Source organism: Camellia sinensis, chromosome 4 (genome assembly GCF_055761805.1).
Source record: "Camellia sinensis isolate YWXY chromosome 4, ASM5576180v1, whole genome shotgun sequence".
Taxonomy (NCBI): Eukaryota; Viridiplantae; Streptophyta; class Magnoliopsida; order Ericales; family Theaceae; genus Camellia; species Camellia sinensis.
Window position 1 is genome coordinate 72,151,813 of NC_138964.1, and position 17,794 is coordinate 72,169,606.

General features: G+C 33.1%; 1 protein-coding gene across 1 annotated transcript; it reads left to right on the forward strand.

The window, feature by feature from the left end:
• The first annotated feature begins 9,432 nt into the window (after positions 1–9,432).
• LOC114270598 (uncharacterized) lies at positions 9,433–12,557 on the forward strand. Its single transcript, XM_028212122.2, has 5 exons — positions 9,433–9,955; positions 10,594–11,427; positions 11,603–11,682; positions 11,795–11,866; positions 11,982–12,557. Exons 1-5 carry the CDS (start codon positions 9,620–9,622, stop codon positions 12,361–12,363), a joined length of 1,704 nt encoding a protein of 567 aa, XP_028067923.2. The 5' UTR covers positions 9,433–9,619; the 3' UTR covers positions 12,364–12,557.
• The last annotated feature ends 5,237 nt before the right edge of the window (positions 12,558–17,794 follow it).

The window sequence follows — 17,794 nt, forward strand, 5'->3', positions numbered from 1 at the left end:
AATGAGTCCGTACAGATTCAGAAATCATAATTTAGTTTCGTATCAAATTCATAATTTATCCAGATCATATACAGGAATCATGAGGTATGCTTAAGTATACATGATACATCCATTAGCATTTACAGAGCAGATACAGAATAGATGCAGACACGTAAGGGTTACGAATAACCAGTTCCATAAAGGAAACCCTGAATCCGGGTAACAGAGAATAAATACATTGAGCCCCATGATAGAGCCTCCGGTACGGGTAACAGAGTGCAGACATATTAAGATCCATGATGGAACCTCCGATACTGGGTAACAGCCAACAAATATCACATGATGCTAAGGATGTCACGAATACATATCAGAAATTGGACAATCATTCATCGTACAGAATATATCATTTCAGAAAACAGATCTTAATTCATCACATAGAAAATAAATAGAGTTGAACATAGCTTTACTACATTATTACTCACAGTTGGCCTTGAGATAGATAGACGGAATAGATTGGTCAAACGGTACGCGGCACCTGACCAACATAACACATAACAAACACACACTTGAAACACACGTTCTAATTGTACGTAACTTACTTCGTTGGCCCTTAGTGTGTTTCTAACCTTTAATCCTCATTATGGAATCTTAAATATGGCCTAGGAATGCCTAGGATGGAATGAGGATGCAAGGATGCATTGGAAAACATTTCTTGAAACTTGCTGAAAATAAGGTCCACGCTCGAGCGTGGATTTCCCCGCTCGAGCAGACATGCAGACAATGAAGCTCCGCTTGAGCGTGACCTTCCCCGCTCGAGCGGACTATAAACTCTTGAAAAAGTACTGGATGTATGTTTTTCACGCTCGACGGAAGCTCGACCCCCACTCGAGCGTGAGACTCAGACCCTCACTCGAGTGTAGATTCCCTTGCTTGAGCAGACTGCAAAACATAAGAACTTCTAGGTATATGCATTTCACGCTCGAGCATAAACTTCGACGCTCGAGCGGAGGTGCATGTACTTAGAGTGCACGCTCGAGCGTAAAGTTCCCCGCTTGAGCGTGGATCAAATTTCTGGATATTCCAGATTTGATCACCAAGCTCATATTCAACCCCAAATGCATCAAACTCAATTTTTTGGGCCCAAAACTTTGGAAAACACTTAAAGACTCATAAAACAACATGTTTAAAGAATCACAACAAGAAATCATAGCCCAAAAGTATGCCAATTGTGCAACATTCAACTTGAAACTTGAAATTAATTCATGTACATGACTTGTATGCAATTCTTTGAACTCAAGTCTTCCAAAACATGACCAAATGCAATGTTCAACCCAAAAACATGATCAGCTATGATAATATGACATGGAACATGAAGAATTTCTAAAACAAAGCTTGGATTATGACATGCATGCAAGGATTCTTTAGAAAGACAACCTCAAATGCCATGAATTACACATGCATGTATGTATTGAGCTTCAATTCACCAATTCTTAGCTTAAACCTTACATGAGTTCATTTAATTCACTAGAATTCTTGTACTAGCAATTCAATTTCATAGTTAAGAGGGTGAATGCCTACCTTAAGTCTTTGATTCTCAAGTGTGGTAGCTTAATCTTCCAAACTCTCTTTCATTTCCTCTACCTTCAAGAAATTTCCTTGTTGAGTTCAACTCTCTCTTCTCCCTCTCTCTATCTCACATTTGGCTCTCTCTCTTGGGTGAACTCCTAATATGGTGAAGTCAAGAAAAGAAGTGAGTGGGCTCAAAATGGTGCCTTAAGTAATAATTAATCCAAACTAATCAAATGGCATTATTTTAATCTAATTTAATCGTTCCAAACTGAATTTTAATTAAACCTACCATAAAATTCTATAAATCCTAATTAGCACATAAATCAAGTCAATTTCTGATTCGGAAGCCGATAAGGCTTTCAATTCGCAAACCGAAACTAAAACGTGAACAGATCTTCCTACGCCTAACAAATATAAACACAACAATGCAATACACACATGCATTTTAAATTCAGAATTTCTCCTTAATTACTAATTAGGCATACTTAATCATGGATTAACGTGAATCAGAGGTCAAGGTTGTTACACCAACGATGCTTGGCTCGGAACCTTAGTTATGAAGGGGGGAGGTCATTAATTGATCACCCCCGCTCACCCGATCAAAAGATCGGCCTCTACTAGGCCATGATATGAACTTTATTTGCTTTATATGTTCATATTCCAGTTATTTAATAAATGCTAAAATTACTATGTGAAGCAATCAAGTATAAAACCGTGTCATTTATTTTGGAACGATTTGATTTTATGCATTTTGAAAGAGTTTTTGATATTTGTATAGCTCACAATTAAATTGAGCCCACAAATATGAAAAATCAATACCGTTCCAAATTGAGTGACACAACATTCATCCACCAGCAATCATAGAGTTATATCAATTAAGCAAATAGTCATATGGTAAGATGGTAGACATAATAAGAAAAACATACAAAAGCTAGATATTAAAGCATAAAAACTCACATATTTAATGGCGTCTCGCGAACAACTACAAAACAAAATTAGAAAAATATACATGATCTTATATACAAATCCTAATGCAATACACACAAATGCGACTAGAGATTCAGCCATTGAAACATGACATGTGAATCATCTCAAGACATGAGGTAGCGCACAAAATCACATAGGAATTGATTAAACCTACAAATGTAAATTTAGCCGAATCTTAAGGCATGAAATATGGATGCAAACATGGATATGATTAAAACATAAAATATGATGTTATGTACAGATATGGAAAGTGAGTAAAAGAACGAGATAGGAAGAAGCGGACGGGGAATTATTACAACTTTGAATGTTACAAATCTGAATAAGGAAGGAAAGGAATAAAAATATTACAACAAAATATCCTCACAAATCTCTCTACTTAAATTTTAAAAAAAAAACAAACAAAACAAAACAAAACAGAAATTGAAGCTTCAGGGGGCCTCGAAAACTATCGAAAACTGTTCTGCTCGACACCGGGAGACTGCTAAATTTTGTCCGAGAAAACACATTGGGTGAGAGCACTATTCTTCCGGCGGTACTATTCACCACCAACAGTACTATTCACCCTCCTTGATCATTCTTCATTTTATTGAGTATTTTTCATTTGTGGCTACTATTCATTATTAGGGGTACTATTCATCGCCGGGGTTACTATTCACCGCCGGTCACTATTTATCGAGCGGGGTCACATTTTTAACAAATTAGGTGGTTTTGACCAACCATTTAAAGTAGTTAATTACAACAATTTATTTATAGTAAATTACAACAAATATATGGATGGTGTGGCCTCCCTTTAAAGCGATAAAACAGTAATGAAAAGCAATAAATGACGTATTTAAAAAAATTATATCACATTTTAAATTAAAAGAAAGTTCCCAAAAATTCACCTTTCGAGGAAATGATGAATTTTCTGATTTCCAAACTTTTTCTAATCACCCTCAAGGTTATGGAATGTGTTCTCTATTCTCAATTCAAAATTCGAAATTTCAACTTTAATGGTATTTTGGTGTATGGGTAAAAAGTCAATAAAGAGAATTGAAAAGAAGATTTGGTTTAGAATAAAATATTTAAGACTTCTTTTTCCCACTTGAAAAATCAATTTTTCTTTTCTCTCCCTCTTCTTCCCTTTCGTTTCTTATTTTTCTCCCTTAATTTTTCTTTCTCTTTCTAATCTGCTCCCAATTTTTTTCTTCTCTTTTTTGATTTTGTTTTTTTTATTCTTTTTCTCCTCTCGGAAAATAAATCTCCCAGCCCTCTTTTTTCTTTTTTTTTGTTCTTTTGATCTCCCCCTGTCCCTCTTTTATAGGCAAAAGAGATGAGGGAAAAAACAAACAAAAATTCAGTCGATGGGAGAAGTTTTTCAAATGGTGCGCAGTAAAAACACTGTGCACCACTGTGCAAAGTAGAAATTTTCAAACGGTGGGATGATTTTCAAAAGGTGCACGATGAAAACACTATGCACTTTATAATATAATAATATATGAAAAGTATTATTTTATTTACATAAATATATGTACAAATACCCAAAAAAATATAAAAATATACAAAAACATGTAAAATTATAAAATAACAAAATAAATGAACTAATAAAATATATTTTAGCAAACCAAATATGTAATATAATTTGGCCAAAGCATATCTAAAACAAAAGAAAACAAAAAAATAAATAAACGGTGGGAGTGAGAGTTAATTTTCAAAGGGTAAATAGTAACTTTATGATATAATAATATATAAAATATCTAAAATACATTAATTATATTAATATATGTATAGATAGTCAAAATATTATAAAAACACACCAAAACATGTAAAATTATAAAATAATAAAAATGAATGGACTAATAAAATATATTTTAATGGGCCAAATATGTAACATAATTTAGCTAAAACGGGTCTAAAACAATTTAGCCAAAATAGGTGAAGGTTGGGATTAAATCTTAAATTCCATCTTTTCGCTGAGAATTTTGTGAAATAGTACATTCTTATTTTCATCATCATGTAATCAAAAGAAAGCACCCAAGTCTTAAGGCTTGTCAAAATGGGATGTCTACAGTAAGTTTGATTAAAATTTGATTTGGATCAAAAAAATTAGAATAAATCAATTAGAATTGATTAGGATTAATTAGAATTAAGTTAGATTAATTAGCCTTAATCATACTTAATTAGCTTAAACTAATCTAGCCTATATATATGAGATATAAGCTTATTGAGTTCATATTCTTCATCATATTTGAGCTAAAATTATAGAGAGGGAGAGAGAGAGTTCAACTAGAGAGGAAAGAGAAGAATTTGTGAAGAGGAGTAGAAGAATTCAAGGATTTGTAGAGTAAAACTCCAAATTGAAGCTCTAGGTATGAATCACAACCATAATTTTTATAGATAATCCATGTAAAAGTTGAATTCATAAAGTATGTAGGATCATTGCATTCATTTCAAAAGAAAATGCTAGAATCACCTTGAATTTAGTAAACATGAACTAGATTGTGGACATGCATGCATACTTCCATCACATTCAATCATTTTTAGTTTGAATTCTAGTGTTCTTGTTAAATTAAGGGTTAAATTTTACATGCATCAAAGACTTCCAAGTTTTCAAAGGTTTAACTTCATGTTTGAAGATTTTGAAGAGAGTTTGAAAATGATTACATACATGCATGAACAATTTAGTTTCGAAATTTGCAATTCATGTTATTTCTATGCTCATGGTTTCAAATTGGATTATAAATATGTTTATCCATGAGTTTTCCATGTTTTTAGGTCCATCCATGCAAGTTATACAACTTAAATTCATACTTTTGAACTTCAAATCTGCTCTGAAAATTTCAGAATTCGACTACTTCACTCGAGCGATGAAGTTGTCACTCAAGCGCACTTCGCATGCATCCAGTATTTTTGCAAACACATTACACATGGCTCGAGCGACGAAATTGCCACTCAAGCGAACTCACCTTTCATGCTACTTGGCTCAAGCAATCATTGAGCCTACATTTCAAGCAACCAAAACTTTTGCAGACCAAAGGGTCCGCTTGAGTGACCAATCTAGTGCTCAAGTGAGCTGCCATGTTTTAGCAACTTTTGAAAATGCTTTTAAGTGCATATGTTCATTCTCATGTTCTTTTAGGCATTCTTGGGCATTGTTTAGACATCATTAATAAGGAACTGAATTAGAAACACATTAAAGAGAATTGAATTAAAATAGAACATTTGATTAAGACGTGTTTCAATGTGTGCCTTTACTATGTGTTTTGTGTAAGTGGTCACCCGAGGCTTAATATCAGTGCAACCCACTGTAAGTAATGTCTTTATAAAGCTATGTTCGAAAAGTATTTTGAATTAGTCAAGAATGTTATTTTGAAATCTTATTTTATTTTCTATGAATGAAGATCATTTTTGAACTTGTAATCATGATGTCCTTTAATAAGGGCCACGCTTGGGGAAAAAAATACCGTGGCCGATTGGATTAATTGAAACACAGAGATCTCTAATGTTAGACCCTAGTGGTCCACATTGAATTACCCGTCGTGGTGTTATTGAATGACCCATTGTGGTCCCATCGAATTGACCTTAATGGTCCCATTGGATTTAGTACATCGGTTTATTGTTCCTATGTTGGATGTTACCACGTATATTGATTTGAATAGTTATTGTTAATGCAAAATAGCGACATGATTGAACATATGACTGTTATTTGAATTGCTTTTGGTTATTGAAAAGATACGCTTAAGAAATCATGAACTTTATTCATTAAATCCTTTATATTGATGTTACTTACTGGGCTCCAGCTCACCCCTCTCCCTTATATATATGTAGGTGGGCACATGGATCATCAGGATTAGAGAAACCTCCGAGTCTACCCATGTGAAGCTGTTTTGGAGTGCCTCCATGATGGGGCGTACTTGAACTCAAGTGGAGCCAAGTTTTGTTAACCTTTTGTAGAAGTCTTTCACCTTGCTTTTTTTGTTTATGTATCATGTATATTGTAAGACAAGTCATGTATGAAGTTGAACAAGAAGTTGGTTGTAAATTATATATCTTGGTATAATGTATGTCATCTTCTATTGATAAAGTTATCATATAAGCACTGCTCAATAGACTTAATTATGTTTTGTTATTGTTTCCGCTAAGTCCCATTTATATTATGATATGATCTTGTTATTGAGGCTGAAGGTAATCTGAAATTATTGGCCGGTCATGACCTAAACCTTTAGGGGTAGGTTTAGGTCGTGACAAGCGATGTGTCTGAAAGGCGGTGTTAACAAACTTCACACCTGTCACTTCACACGAGCGCAAGAATGCACACTCAAGTGGTAAATGCAACCTCCTAGTAGATGATCCATTTCAGCGCTCGAGAATAAACTCGACCACTCGAGTGGTCCATGAAAATAGATAGGCTAAAAAGGTTGATTCTGAAGGCAAACCAATCTAACAACAATACAACTCAAATGTGTTTATTCTTGGAATTGACAAACAAGGGATCTAACAAACTTGATTGTTGGCCATTGGTGGAGAATGGAATTGATGTATGAATCATCATCATAGGATGAATAAAACTCATTAATAAATATTGAATTGCTAAATTCATGAATTGAAAATCTATTGTTGAATGAAGGTGTTGTTGAACACGTTTTGGATTACAAATTGAGAAAATGAATGAGTTGCATTGAGATTTAAACATCATTGTTTTTAAACTAAATGGTTGTGGTGAATCTAGGTAAGGTATAGAGAAATAAAATTAAGTTGGTGACAGAGTTCACGGTGAAAGACTGGAAACTCACACGACGTAGGTGCCCATTTGTCTTTCCAATTAGCAACCGACAAAATGGGGATTGATTAAGTGATACTTAGCGATGGCCACTAACCGACATATGTACCTAGGTAGGATTCACCGGATTGTAAGGAAATCAGTTGTGAATTGGGTTTTCTTATCAAACATTAATAAAGTTGTGATTTAAGAACTGAACATTAGCATTGTTAGAAAATTGATTTGAGCATCCTATATATATATATAGCATCATGATCATATGTTTGTGTAGATACATATTGGTAGATAGAAAGAATTCTCTACTGTATTGTATGTTCACTCTATGTTGTAAATAAATTTTCAAGTATTGATGACGTGCCATGAACTTGACATGGCATGGCGTATGTGCATGAGTAAGAGAGAGAACTCTTTTAATTGTTGGCCTAGGGCCTTTATATTTTGTAGGTCGAGTGCCATCTTTTGTAACGGTCAAGTAGTGCCGGCTCCATAAAATTTTTCAGGGTATTCATAGTGGTACTCCATGAATTTTTTCTAGGGTAGACATTTAAAATTTTAATTTTTTTAGACTTTTCATATCACACATCAATAAATAAATAAAATAAAATTCTAATCTATTGATATCATTGTTTCAAAAAATAAAATGTAGATACAAAAAATTTACATAAATATATTTTGTTTTTATCACTAGCATGATAAAAAAAATAAAACATAAAAAAACTCATTTAATTCAAATTGAGATAAGTTATAAAACTATTGATCAACATTTACGTTCAAGTGGGTACACTTGTTGGGAATTGAAAAATCAGATAATTTTGTCAAAAAGGTACTCTGCATAGGCTAAGGAAGCAAAATTCCAAAACATGTCGTTTGTTCACATCACAAAGCATATATATTGATTAAAGGGTTATGGGTCAGGTTGTGTTGGGTTGGGTTGGGTTAGAGGTTTAAGAAAGTGGGCTGGGTAGATGTTCAACTAGACTGGGTGTTCAAAAAAGAAGGTTAGGGTGTTCAACGTAAAGTTTTGGACTGAATTACACACACATATATATATATATTTAAAAAAATTTAAGATGTTCAAGGTGTTCAACATAAAGTTTTGGACTGAATTACATGCATATATATATATATATATATATTAAAAAAAATTCATGGTGTCACCCACCTTGGCCTGTAGAGTCGCCCCTACGGTCAAGCCCCTTTTTATTTTATGTAAGCATGTTGGCATTTCTCTTGTAGTTGAATGTTTATCTTTTTAGTTTACATACTGTACATTCACGCTAAGTAAATGTTGAATATATGATGTATGTGATGAACCAACCTCATGTATTGAATGATATTTATGTATACACGGAAGATAGCATTTGATTATTATTATTATCTTTTATTTCTAATTCAGGAATATCCTCATAGGTTTGGATCTTGTAAATTTGGGACGTCACAATTAAACACCACCTTATAGTCAAAAAGAAAATCGTTAGGATGATTTTAAATAATGAATTTTGTAAGGTGATTTCAAATCCATCAAAATATAAAATTTCAATGATTCTGAGGTCGAATCCATTTTTGACTTATTTATTTCCCATATGCCACATTAGTTTATCTCTAATTTATTTAAAATAATAAATTAGATTTATTTGATGTTTATAATCACATAATTTCATTATATTTATATTGAAAATAAAATAAGATTAGTATAATTGAAAAATAAATTATTCATTTTCTTGAAAACAAATATGAGAAAATCAAATGGTTATGACAACAAAATAAACCATTAAGATGATAATGTTCGCAATGGAGAAGTTATTAATTGATCTTAGGGTACAGTTACGTGGTATTGTAAGTGTGCTTTGATTGGCTGAAGGGGTGGGGCTCATGATTTTGTGCTGGATAATTAGATAATATAAATAGGCATAAGATTTTGTAATTGGCCAAAAATATCGTCACATAATACTTCTAGACTAACCAATAATTTTTTTTCGCAATGGACCAACATGTTTGTCCTGAAAGCTGGTAGGGCCCCCAACCACTTGGCATAACATGGACCAGAAGCCTCGAAGGCTCTATTATGATTAACCAAGAGAACACGTCGCCGTTTCGGTCAGCAACGTTAAAAACCACCCCAACGGCTAGTTTCAAGTGACCGTTTTAGAGCATCTAAAATTCAAAAACCCTGAATAAGACCTTCCATCTAACATAGAAAAAAACATTTAATTCAAACATAAAGTTACAAATCTCACAAATCAAATTCAGAACAGAGCCCCGGTAAATCCCAACCCAGCAAAGATCACTTCAACTTCTCTACAAGAAATCGAGGTCTGTTCAAAAATGGTTTACACATCATACACACCAACATACTACACTTCCCTCCATGACTCGATCACCTCCATCTGCAAGAATATCCTCCCATTTTCCTTCAAGAAGCGGCGCTTACCGGCAATTGTGGCAGCGGAGCAAAGGCTTTCGAAGCAACAATCAGATAATCTGAAATGGCAGCAAGATTCATTTCACCAGATCCTCAAGCTGATGGGTCTTTCCAAGGAAGGAATTTTGCCAGAAACAGAGGTCTCTGCCTTTCGGTCTCATCTTCTCGATACCCTCGTTGCTTCGCCGGCTGATCTTGAACAACCCGTTATTATAAAAGATAAGTTGGTCTTTTTGCAGGTGGGTTCAGAATGGGTACTTTCTTTATTCCTTAATTCGAGTCAACAGCTGAAAATAATAATTGGATTTCTTAAAGAGCTCATCTTGTTGTTGATTCTTTAATAGGTAAATTTTGTGTATTTTATAGTAGATTCTATTACATAAATAGCTCTAGCAACTAGTAAAATTAATTTTACTACATAAATTTGAATGATGTTGTGAATACCTACTGATTTTGTTGTATGATTAGATCTCCGGTCCTTTCAGCTCATCTTGTTGCTGATTCATTTTTCCCATTTTGCATTTGCTGCCTAAAATGTTCTGAAGTCTTGAAAAATTAGCTGATTTCTTGCATGATAGCTGTCCTTTAACGTCATTTTATTTTGGGTCTGCTCAATTGTTTAATTTCTCAAAATATAAATTGGATATCTGCCTTTGTAGATTCGATTTGTGAAAATAGCTTTAATTTGTATGTACCAATTGCTTTCCTTGTATGATTCATTGATTTTCTTGATTTTTCTGCATAATTGGCTTAATTTTTGAAAATATTAATCGCATCTGTTTTGTTAGCTTTGATTTGTAAAAGTAGTTGATTTTGGACCACAAATTGAATTCAACATGCAAAAATAAAGCACCATTTGGATTGTTCTTCGTCGTAGGAATTGTTGTATGCAAAATGTATATCAGAGGACGAGTACCATTCATCGAAGAGGCCTTTGTTACAGAGACTAGCAGTTCAAGGAGCAGAGATCGAGGCACGAGATGTGATAGTTGCAGCACCGAAAGGGAGTTCAGGGGAAGAGTGGTCTGTAATTGATTTGAAAGATGAGCATTGCCTACTTAATAAAGAGAGCTCAAATTCAAAGACCAAATCGAAGCACGGTTCAGCTATGAAACAAATTAAAGGATCAACATCTGTATTTGGCTTTGCATCATCTCACAAAAGTGGAAGAAGCAAGGAAGATAAGGGCCTAATCGATCCTGGTCCGGACCATTTTGGGCTGATTGATCAAAAAAGTGCATCCTCTGCCGCTTCTAAGAATGAATTAGGTCTCTCTAAAGAAAACCCTTTTTGGAATAGTCATATAAGAGAGAAAGAAAGTGAAACTCGGTCCGTCCTCATGTCAGAGAGCTTGCCACCTGAGTTCATGAAGGTAGAGAACCGAAGTGGGGGTGAAAGGGGAAAGAAGAAGATATTTGGGACTCTGTTTCAGAGGGAGGGACATGAATGTAGTGATCATAGTCATGATAGTGAAGAAAAGGTATCAAAATCGGGGAAGAAGCAATGGGGATTTGATGGGTTCAAGAAATGGAAGAAAAATGAGTCGGAAGATGAATCAGCTCCTCTGCCTCTAAGTGAAAGATCAGATAGCGAGGCATTTTTGGAATCATGCAAGATTGTAGATAGTCCTTTTGGGGAGGGACCGGACACCAAGCAAATCAAGAGGAAGTTACATTCCAATGGCTCACCGTCGGATTTCTTCATTGATAAGGTTATATTTTGAGTAGTAGCGTTCATTTTCTTCATAGCTAATTTTCTTCATTGATAAGGTCACGTTTTGAGTAGTAGCATTCATTTTCTTCATAGCTAATTGCATCTAGACTAGTAGTTACCAGTAACTTGTTTCTACAAAAGTAGTATATCAAATTTTTTTCTTTAACATGCAGGTTTTAAGCGATAAAATAAAGAAGGAGCTTTCACGAATCCAAACAGAACTCAATGCTAAAAACCCGAATCTTCAGTTTTCGTAAGTTTTTCTGTTAAACCAACCTCTTGAATTCCTTGTTTCTATTATTATCAATATTTACATCCCATGATTTCTCATAGATTTACTATTTGTTTCACGTGATTCTTTTTAGAAATGATCAAATCGAAGCTATCTCTACCCGGCTTCCAGTTGACAAGGCTGACCTGAAAAATTTCTTTCCCAAGTGAGCCAACATTCTTACTTTCATTCAACCTTGTTACAGAATTCACATTGCTAAGATGTCAATTAGATCACTATATTTAACTTTGATATCTTTCCCTTTTTTTCTTTGAAATTAGGTCTTGGTGTGATCGCTATGGTGATGTCGTGTTAAATGTGGTCAAAAAAGAATTCAAGGACCATGTTGGAGAAATGGAGGGTTTGAGAAATGCTGCCAGGGAGAAACAGAACGGCTCCAAAAGATGGGCAACATTCGATGATGATGAAAACTGTCACCCAAATCTTTTTGCTCCTCAGGAAAATTCATTTACAACGAAGCAAGCAAAGCATAGTAGCCCTTTGAAGGATGATCGCGCTTACAAGTGCTTCAAAAATAATCCTTTCTTCCCGGATTATGACCAAACCAGTTTCGATGGGAATAAGCAGAGACCAGAATCGGCAAATATTCAAGACCAGAATCCCTTCTGGAGACCAAGGCATGGCTACTCCATGTTGGGTTAGATGAAAAGTAGAGTCCAAGTTCATTTTAATGCTATTTGGGTTATTTGCATCAAGGATCTATTATTGAAGAACATTGTTCTTCAAATAGATTCTTCTGTTGTTTTACTTGTATTCTTTATGGGATTTACTCCATATGTGCAGTAAATTTGAAGGGTATTATGCTCTAAGGCAATAACAGCCACTGTTAACTGCAATTTTAACAACTAGTGCAGTGATGGCAACTACAGCTCCATCCAAAAAACCCTATCCAATCGCATGCCAAAAAGCTTGGCCCAAAAAAATGGCATTGTCAAGATTTAGCAATGCTATTTGTGTCAGCTCAGCTCACTCAAGGGTTTGCTCGCTTCATGCGTTTTGATCTAATTCTTTGGATGTGAGACATCCAACAGACAATGACTTGAATCTGCAAAAAAACATTTAACACCATTGAATCAACATCACTAAAAAGTTGACATTTAGACACAGGAACATGCCTAATACACTCAATTTCCTCCTATTTTGCTGAGTAATAATTTTCTCCTCCTCAAAAGAGACCAGGCTTTGTTATATAGCAAGTCAATTAGCTATGCAAGTTATGTTAGGCATGGCGATTTAGTTAACTATATACAAGGTGGAACTACATTGGAGCTATGGCACCCTCACTTTCCGCACAAGTCTCCTATGTACGGTAAATACTATATTATACATGTCCGGCGAAACTCTTTATAGCAGGGGTGAGTTCCACCAAATGAATTTTTTATTTTCCGTGTAGGCACCAAGTCAATAAAAGGGCACTTTTTTTTTCAGTTTCTACATATCTTTTAATTGTAAAAAAAAAATAAAAATAAAAAGGAAAATTTACTTATAAATCCCATCTTGAGGAATGGTAATCTATTTAGTCGTTTGGATTTTTATATAAACCAATTAGTCCCATTAATTTTGGAAACGTAAATTTAATATATTATTTAAAAATTAGATTTACGTTTATACGTTTATTTCTATTGCGTTCCTTATCGTTCTTTCTTGTTTTTTTTTATTCAGATGAATTTTTATATAACAATTTTTTTATTTGGAAAACATTTCAAGAGGAATACAAAAATGATTTAAAATATGGAATTTTTCAAACATATCAAAAGGATATGAGATTTTTCAAATATTTGAAAAGAAGTACAAAAACTACTTGATAAGTTTTGACCAAATATATAATTTCAAACTCAAATACTCTAACGTAATACTCCAATGTAACACTCAAAAAACAAATCTTAGTGTAATACCCTAATGTAACACAAATAAAAAAATAAAAAATTCTTACTATACTTCTCCCAAACTTAACATTCTAATATAACACTTCAAAAAAACTTCTTAATGTACTACATAAAAAAATTTCGTATTGTAACACTCTAATGTAACACTCAAAAAAACTCATTAGTGTATTTTTTTTTTTTTTCAAACGTAACACTCCAATATAACACTCCAAAAATACTCATTAATATAACACTCTAATGTAACATACAAAAAAAACTTCTTAGTGTATTTTTCTCAAATGTAACATTCTAATATAATAATCTAAAAAATTCTTAGTGTAATACTCTAATGTAACAGACAGAAAAATTCCTTAGTGTAACACACACAAAATACTTCTTAGTGTATTTTTTCCTAATGTAACACTCTAATATAATAATTTAACAAAACTCCTTAGTATAAAACTCTAATGTAACACATAAAAACTCCTTAGTGTAACATTCTACCCTAGTATATTTTTTCCCAAACGTAACACTTCAATATTACACTCTAAAAAAATTCCTTAGTGTAACACTTTAGTATAACACATAAAAAAAAAAAACTATTTGGTATATTTTTTTCCAAACGTAAAACTCTAATGTAACAACAAAAAAAACTTCTTAGTATACTTTTTCTAAACGTAACATTCTAATGTAACACTAAAAAAAAAATATGAGATTCTTCAAACCATTCCAAAAGGAGTACAACTATTCCTTAGTAAGTTTTGAAAAAATGTATAATTTCAAATTACGTTACGAGTGTTACGTTTGAAAAAAGTATATGTGTTACATTGAAATGTTACGTTGGGGATTTTACTGATTGAAGTATTACGTTTGAGAAAAGTACACTAAGAATTTTTTTTTCTTTTTTTTGTGTTACATTGGAGTGTTACATTTAGGAAAGGTAAACCAAAGAAGTTTTTTTTTTTTTTTTTTTAGTGTTACATTGTTACGTTTGGGAAAAGTACACCAACGAGTTTTTTAGTGTGTTACATTGAAGTATTACGTTAGAATATTAGGTTTTTGTTTGTAATGTGAGATGTTCTAGAATGAGGAAAAATCCAAAAATTTCTATAGTGCAAATTGCCCAATTATGTAATTTTACATTTTGATAAACCCACTTTTATTTCTAAAAAATTAAACCTAAATATGTAAGTGACTACCTTTTTATGTAATTTTTACTTTAATAGGACCTTTGAATTCATAAGAAAAAAAGAGAGAATTAAACAGTTTACAAAGTCACATTTTGGGATTTATTGATGTTTCACCACCAAAAAAAAAAAAAAAAGAAGGAATTATTCTTACTTAAAGTTACGAATCCTCCCTCCAATTTTTTTTAAAAGGTAAGCACCTAAACTTGCTCAGAGCTTCATTTAAGGGTTTTCTTTCAGTTATTCCATTCAGAATAAATAAACAAAAACAGTGTCCAAATTTTACACAATCCAAATATTTCATGAAGCCCTTTCAAGCTTATTCGATAAATATTCAAGGACAGATCTGCCACAAATAAAAACCCAAGAATTTCTTGTTCATAAAATAAAAATAAAAATAAAAATCAAATTAAAGGTTGCCCATTTTTTGTTTTTTGGCCTTCTTGCTAAGCTCCATATTGTGTCCAGATTTTAGATGATGTGAAAAAAGAGTACGGCTGTTAGCACTTGTCAAAATTCTTTGGACTCTCAATTTATTATTATTTTTATTACAATTATACCCTAAAATAAAATTTCATTAAAAGACATTATTAAATGGAGCATCCACCTATCAAATAAGAACTAATACTCTATAATATTAGACCCCCACCCCCACCCCCACCTCCACCTTCAACTCCAACTATACATATTCCATGTTTGTAAACCCTAAACCTATTACTCTTCATAATCAACCAACATAAACCCTAAATCTATTATTTTTTATAATCATCTTAAACCCTAAATGTGTCATCTACATCACCATCATCAACCCTATTGAACTTGAAAGTTTTGCTTCAAGTATAACGTACGCTTCATCACTTATTTCACTGTATAGAGCAATGGAGGACGATGACAACAATTCTAATGAAACCGACGTTCCATTGGTAAGTTTATTTGTCTTACATTAACATTCTCGGTGGTTTTCAGTCGATCTTCTTTTGTTTGATCTGTTCGGTACTAGTTTGTTGACTGTTAGGATTATGTTCGGTAATACAGTACTGAACATAATACTTTCGTTCAATACATAGGTTCTGAACATTAATGCATATAGTCAGTACTGTTGAATCGAATATCATCTTTAGTTTCGGCACTGTTGAACTAAACAAAAGCATTAGTTCGGAGACTGTTCAACTAAACATTATTTTTTCAATTTTGAAATTACATTCACACGTGTTTTCAAGGTGATATTTCGACTAGAGACAGTAAGGTTGATTCAGAGCTTGTAATAGATTATAGTAATGAATTTGTTACTCATGAGATGAGTCTTTGATTGTTTTACAAATAATGTACCTTTTTTGTCCTTTTTTATGTGCAATAATTGGTTAGTTTAATTTATTTATTTCAGATTTCAAGAGTCGAGATGAGTTAATTCGATGAGCATGTCAAGTTGGAAGAAGAAATGGATTCGTTGTTGTCATGCAGAAATCAAATGGGGGTGGTATTCGCGGTAGCAAGCCAAGACTTAGCCTAGCTTGTGAGAGGAGTAGATCTTATAAGGACACTCGAAAAAACAGCAGGCCTAAGTAAAAAAAAAAAAAAGCAAGATTGACTGCTACACAAAAAAATGTGAATGTCCTTTTTTTGTTGAAGGGAAAAAAATTAGCCACAAATAATGACTAGATCTTAATGGTTGTTTGTGGTGTGCATAACCATCCTGCTGTAGAATATCTTGAGGGTCATTCTAATTAGAGTTAGTTTATGTGGAATACATCTAGTACAAGTGTTGTGTGATTATGTGGCTATAAGTTGATGTATAAAAATACATAGAAAAGAAGTTGAAAGTGTGAATCAAAAACTTTGGCAGGTCGCTGCCTTGTTTGCCTTTCCCTTTCCCTTTTTTTTTTTTTTTTTTTTTTTTGGTAGAAAATTCAAATAAGTTTTTGGTGTGCTTTAGTTTTGTTTTCTTCATGCACAAAGAAAACACAACCAAAATACCCAACACTCCAAGACAAAGGATTAACCAAACAAATTTTCTAAAAGACAAAGGGGTTCTGATATTTTTATTTTATTTTATTTCTAGTTGGTATGTAAACTTCTATTACATTATAATATTCAAGCCATCCATTAGATTATAACATTCAGACCTCTATTCCCTAAAAAATTAAATTTTATGTAAAATCAGGTCATCCATTACATTATAATATTCTCCTACAATTAGGATTTTGTGTGGTTGTGATTTTAGTTGGTAAATGGTTTTTGTTTGTGTGGTCGTGATTAATTGAAGAGAAGAAAGAAGGAAATTATACCTTTGATGGTAGATGAAAAAGTCTACATCTTGTCTTAGTACTGTAATGTCGGTTCGGCTCTAAAGTGTTTAATTTCCACCAAAACGAATTTCAGCAGCACTTTGTAAGAAAATATATACATATATATATATGTATATATGTGAAACAGAGGAGACGGAATTTTAGTAGCACCAAACGAATTTCCACCAAAAGCAATGTCCCATGCAGCACTCTGTAAGAAATGGAATGGATTCGAGTCGGTGCGGAGGAGATGAAATAAATTGGGTGGGTGTGTAATTGATCGTCAAAATATTATGAATATGAAGGGTGTCCAAAAAAAATACTACTAAAATTTAAGATTTAGGGTTCCAAAGAAATAGAGGTCCAAAAAATTTTGACAAGTGCAACACTCTTGAAAAAATAAATAAATAAATAAATAAAAATCATTCACTTTTCCCTTTTTTGCCTTCAACAAATCCAGGTTCGAAACACAAGCAGGATTTTATTTATTTATTTATTTTTATTTTTTTGGGATCAGAAGTGCAAGCAACATCTACCACCTTTCTTGCAAAGAGCTCTACAGAACCAATTATTCCAAAATAACAATGCTAGATAGCTCAAAATTTTGTGACTCAAATGGCTCAAATGGCTCAAAACGACGTCGTTTTGAATGTCAATGAGTGTAAAACGACATCGTTTTGACGAACCATTTGAGCCACAAAATTTTGAGCTACTAAACATTTTCCATTCCAAAATT

Coding starts and splice junctions, on each gene's coding strand:
- LOC114270598 (XM_028212122.2), top strand. CDS start 9,620: ATGGTTTACACATCATACACACCAACATACTACACTTCCCTCCATGAC. Junction 9,956..10,593: donor ATAAGTTGGTCTTTTTGCAG/GTGGGTTCAGAA, acceptor TCTTCGTCGTAG/GAATTGTTGTATGCAAAATG. Junction 11,867..11,981: donor CTGAAAAATTTCTTTCCCAA/GTGAGCCAACAT, acceptor CTTTGAAATTAG/GTCTTGGTGTGATCGCTATG.